The sequence below is a fragment of the Triticum dicoccoides genome, chromosome 6B (genome assembly GCF_002162155.2).
Source record: "Triticum dicoccoides isolate Atlit2015 ecotype Zavitan chromosome 6B, WEW_v2.0, whole genome shotgun sequence".
Classification (NCBI taxonomy): Eukaryota; Viridiplantae; Streptophyta; class Magnoliopsida; order Poales; family Poaceae; genus Triticum; species Triticum dicoccoides.
This window is the reverse complement of record NC_041391.1, coordinates 492573059-492577111: the sequence shown is the minus strand read 5'-3', so window position 1 is coordinate 492577111 and position 4053 is coordinate 492573059. Positions and strand designations below refer to the sequence as shown.

The window sequence follows — 4053 nt, the reverse complement described above, 5'->3', positions numbered from 1 at the left end:
CGCTTTCAAAAACCATTATTGGCAATATTGGTGGCAGTGAAAGAGGGACAACATCGTTGCTCCAGTCCAATTGCAGCCTCTTTATCAAAGTTTCTGAAGAATTTCTTCTAGCAGAGATTAATACCGCGAAGAAAGTGTTTCCAAGAGATTTCATTGTAATTCTTAGTTATACGAGTTACTTTCTATTTTTTGAATCTTAAATTCAAGTCGGTGTATCTGTGATTGTTATGAATACAATAAAATTACAGATGTTTTTTTTTTAAACTGACGAAAACTATACACGCATGCTTAGCTAGCTAGGGTGGAGGTAGCCTACCAAACACGTCCATAGTGAATTGACGGAGGCAGCTCACTTAGGCAAGGCAAGTGGAGAAGATCTTCTAAGAAAAAAGGCAAGTGGGGAAGAAAATAAAGTACTAGATGGTTGGTAGGTGATCTGACCCACCGCGAAAAATGGGGTTTGGTGGCGAGGAGGGCTGCTGCAGCACAGGTTGTGCAGTCCCGCACTCTCACCAGCAACACTCATGCACGACCTTGCGGGGCCTCCGCTCCTATAAATTGCGCGGCCAGGATCTCCGGACAACACCGTGCATACATTCGACCTCTTCCTTTCGGTTCTTCGGCCTCCTGAAGAATAGCATCAGCACAACTGCACAAGGTTAGCTTCACCGCGTCCTCATCATGCTTCGATCATCCATGTCTAATTTATCTTCTTCTTTTCATCATACGTGGGTCGCTTAATTACTAGCTTTGTCGTGATGAAAACATGGCTAGTTAGTTAAAAAGAGAGAGAGAGGCGAAAGGGGTTGGTAGGTGGGTGGGTCGCTCTATCGGGCCGGCGGCGCTACGCCCAATAATTGTGCTGCGGCTCCTCGTCGGAGCGGCCAGCCTGGTGTATCCGGGCGTCGGGGTGTGGTCGGCGTGGCGGTGTCGTCACTTTGCTATGGATCTTTTGTTTTTCCGGCTGTGTCGTCCTCACGGCTATTCTTGATCTTGGGCTGCTGTGTGGCCGGGTGGATGTGTACACGGGGTCGCCGTCGCCGGCTGGTGTTGCTTCTCATGGCGACGACGGCGCAGGGTTGGTTGGTCGTTGGCAGGCCTTTTTGACGTGGTCGGCCGGGGACGGCGGATCTGAGGCTCGCCAGGCACGGGGTGGTCCTCGGTCGATGGGCCACAGTGAGATGTGCTCTTCCTTCGGATCTTTAAAGCTTCGAGATGCGATGGCGTCCGGCGGGTCTTCGGCTCGTGCCTCTCGTCGCTCCTTCCTCCGATGGCGGCTTTGACGGCGTGTGGAAGACGGCGGTAGATTCAGGATGGTTCAGCAATCACCCCCCTCAGGGGCCTGTTTGTTGTTTTTCTTGTTTTGGGGTGTTTTTTCTTGTTGTGCCTGGACGTGTAGATTAGTCATACGAGTTCTCATCTATAATGCTCTGTAGCTGGGACAGTACCGTGATTTTGTGGCACGACTCATATATGTTTGATTCTAATTGTTGGATTTTCTTCTATTCGCAGAGCATCGCTAGCACGGAAGAAATGGCGGCCGAGACGTTCCTCTTCACGTCCGAGTCCGTGAACGAGGGCCATCCTGACAAGCTGTGCGACCAGGTCTCCGACGCCGTCTTGGACGCCTGCTTGGCCCAGGATCCCGACAGCAAGGTTGCCTGCGAGACCTGCACCAAGACCAACATGGTCATGGTCTTTGGCGAGATCACCACCAAGGCCACCGTCGACTACGAGAAGATCGTGCGCGACACCTGCCGCAGCATCGGCTTCATCTCTGACGACGTTGGTCTGGATGCTGACCATTGCAAGGTGCTTGTCAACATCGAGCAGCAATCCCCTGACATTGCCCAGGGTGTTCACGGACACTTCACCAAGCGCCCCGAAGAGATCGGCGCTGGTGACCAGGGCATCATGTTCGGCTACGCCACTGATGAGACTCCTGAGCTGATGCCCCTCACCCACATGCTCGCCACCAAGCTTGGAGCTCGCCTTACCGAGGTCCGCAAGAATGGCACCTGTGCCTGGCTCAGGCCTGACGGAAAGACCCAGGTCACCATTGAGTACCTAAACGAGGGTGGTGCCATGGTGCCTGTTCGTGTACACACCGTCCTCATCTCTACCCAGCATGATGAGACCGTCACCAACGATGAGATTGCCGCGGACCTCAAGGAGCACGTCATCAAGCCGGTGATCCCCGGGAAGTACCTCGATGAGAACACCATCTTCCACCTGAACCCGTCTGGCCGCTTCGTCATCGGTGGACCTCACGGTGACGCCGGTCTCACCGGCCGCAAGATCATCATCGACACCTACGGTGGCTGGGGAGCCCACGGTGGCGGCGCCTTCTCTGGCAAGGACCCGACCAAGGTGGACCGCAGTGGCGCCTACATTGCTAGGCAGGCTGCCAAGAGCATCATCGCCAGCGGTCTCGCACGCCGCTGCATTGTGCAGATTTCATATGCCATTGGTGTGCCTGAGCCCCTGTCTGTGTTCGTCGACTCCTACGGCACCGGCAAGATCCCCGACCGGGAGATCCTCAAGCTCGTGAAGGAGAACTTTGACTTCAGGCCAGGGATGATCAGCATCAACCTGGACTTGAAGAAAGGTGGAAACAGGTTCATCAAGACCGCTGCTTACGGTCACTTTGGCCGCGATGATGCCGACTTCACCTGGGAAGTGGTGAAGCCCCTCAAGTTCGACAAGGCATCTGCCTAAGAACAAGACATCGCCACATTGGGGTTATTCTTGGTCTGCTGCCTCTCAAGTTCAACAAAAGGCGGGATCCTTTTGCTCCTGGGAAGTAAGAAGAAGCATTCGACATCACCGCGACGTGCTACACTGGTTGGGCCGTCTAGTGATCAGTGCTAAGTTTTCTTACTGGTGTATCATTTCATACATTTTTCCTTTTTTTTTTTGAGTCTGCTGAAACCGCTGAGTGATGTGCAGTTTGCTCTGTCACTCGCTCCGTCACTTTCACTTTTCATATTCTGTTTTGTGTAGTTTCCCCTCATAACGCTCTTTCTTGGAGAGCCTAAAGAGCCATGTTGTGTAGTTCCCCTCATAATGCCCTTTCTTCCAGAGTCTAAAGAGCCATGTGTAATTCTATTGCCCTATTGTTCCCAAATTGTCATTCTTCTAAGCAGTACTGTACTTTATATATTGTTCAAGGTTTTTAATCGTGGTTTATGCAATTGGTAAATGTAAGCCCAACTCAAGCAGAAGTGGTTTGATGGGATCTGGATAATATACTGCCCCTGTTCACATGACTCTCGAATCATCATATACATTGATCAGGTTTGGTGTAAACTGCAGTCCACACGCCTCGCCGTGCCACGTTTCATCGCCGGTCACTCTTTTTTCCCTGACTTTGGTTGGAATTGTTTGCTGATCATTGTGTTATGGGCTGGTTGTCCATATGGCCTGCTTGGCCTGACGTCACTCCTTTTTTTTTCCTGCTAGATTTAGCCGTGACAGCAGGAGCGGTTGAAGCAAAACCAATGCTCCTGGTACACATGTATAAGGTACTGACTGACAACTCTGAGAGCATGATGTATTCCTTTATTCAATTAGAGTTTTTTTTTAAAGTTCAACAGAATATTAAAATTGAGTTCTGTTTATTGAATGTTGCATTGTACTGCTGTCGGCAGAAAGGTTTTCTTATTACAGTAAACCAAGACATTTTACATGTGATCCAAGTCGGTTTACATTATGAGTGTGAGTGTCTGAGCTTACCACCCCGGGTATTGGTTATAGAAAAATCTGAGACTTGGAATGTTTCTTCCCTCACCTGATCATCACCAATGTCCAATAACAAATTAACTGTAGAAACAGAAGACATGATACGAACACGGCATTAGTAAACCGACCAAGTTGGGATAGGGTGAGGTATGTGCAAAAATTATTCTTTATCTGCCACAACAAATAAATTTATATGGATAGGTGATCAAGCACCAACCTAGAAAAAGGATGAAAATCTTCTGGGCATAATTGAAACATGATTCCTGCCTGACTACCACAATACTTCCAGTAAACCTGAGAGGTATGATGAAC

General features: G+C 49.9%; 1 protein-coding gene across 1 annotated transcript; it reads left to right on the top strand.

Annotated features, from left to right (window-relative positions):
* Positions 1 to 500: 500 nt before the first annotated feature.
* LOC119322711 (S-adenosylmethionine synthase 2-like) lies at positions 501 to 3189 on the top strand. Its single transcript, XM_037596210.1, has 2 exons — positions 501 to 658; positions 1513 to 3189. Exon 2 carries the CDS (start codon positions 1534 to 1536, stop codon positions 2716 to 2718), a length of 1185 nt encoding a protein of 394 aa, XP_037452107.1. The 5' UTR covers positions 501 to 658; positions 1513 to 1533; the 3' UTR covers positions 2719 to 3189.
* Positions 3190 to 4053: the final 864 nt, after the last annotated feature.

Coding starts and splice junctions, on each gene's coding strand:
- LOC119322711 (XM_037596210.1), top strand. CDS start 1,534: ATGGCGGCCGAGACGTTCCTCTTCACGTCCGAGTCCGTGAACGAGGGC.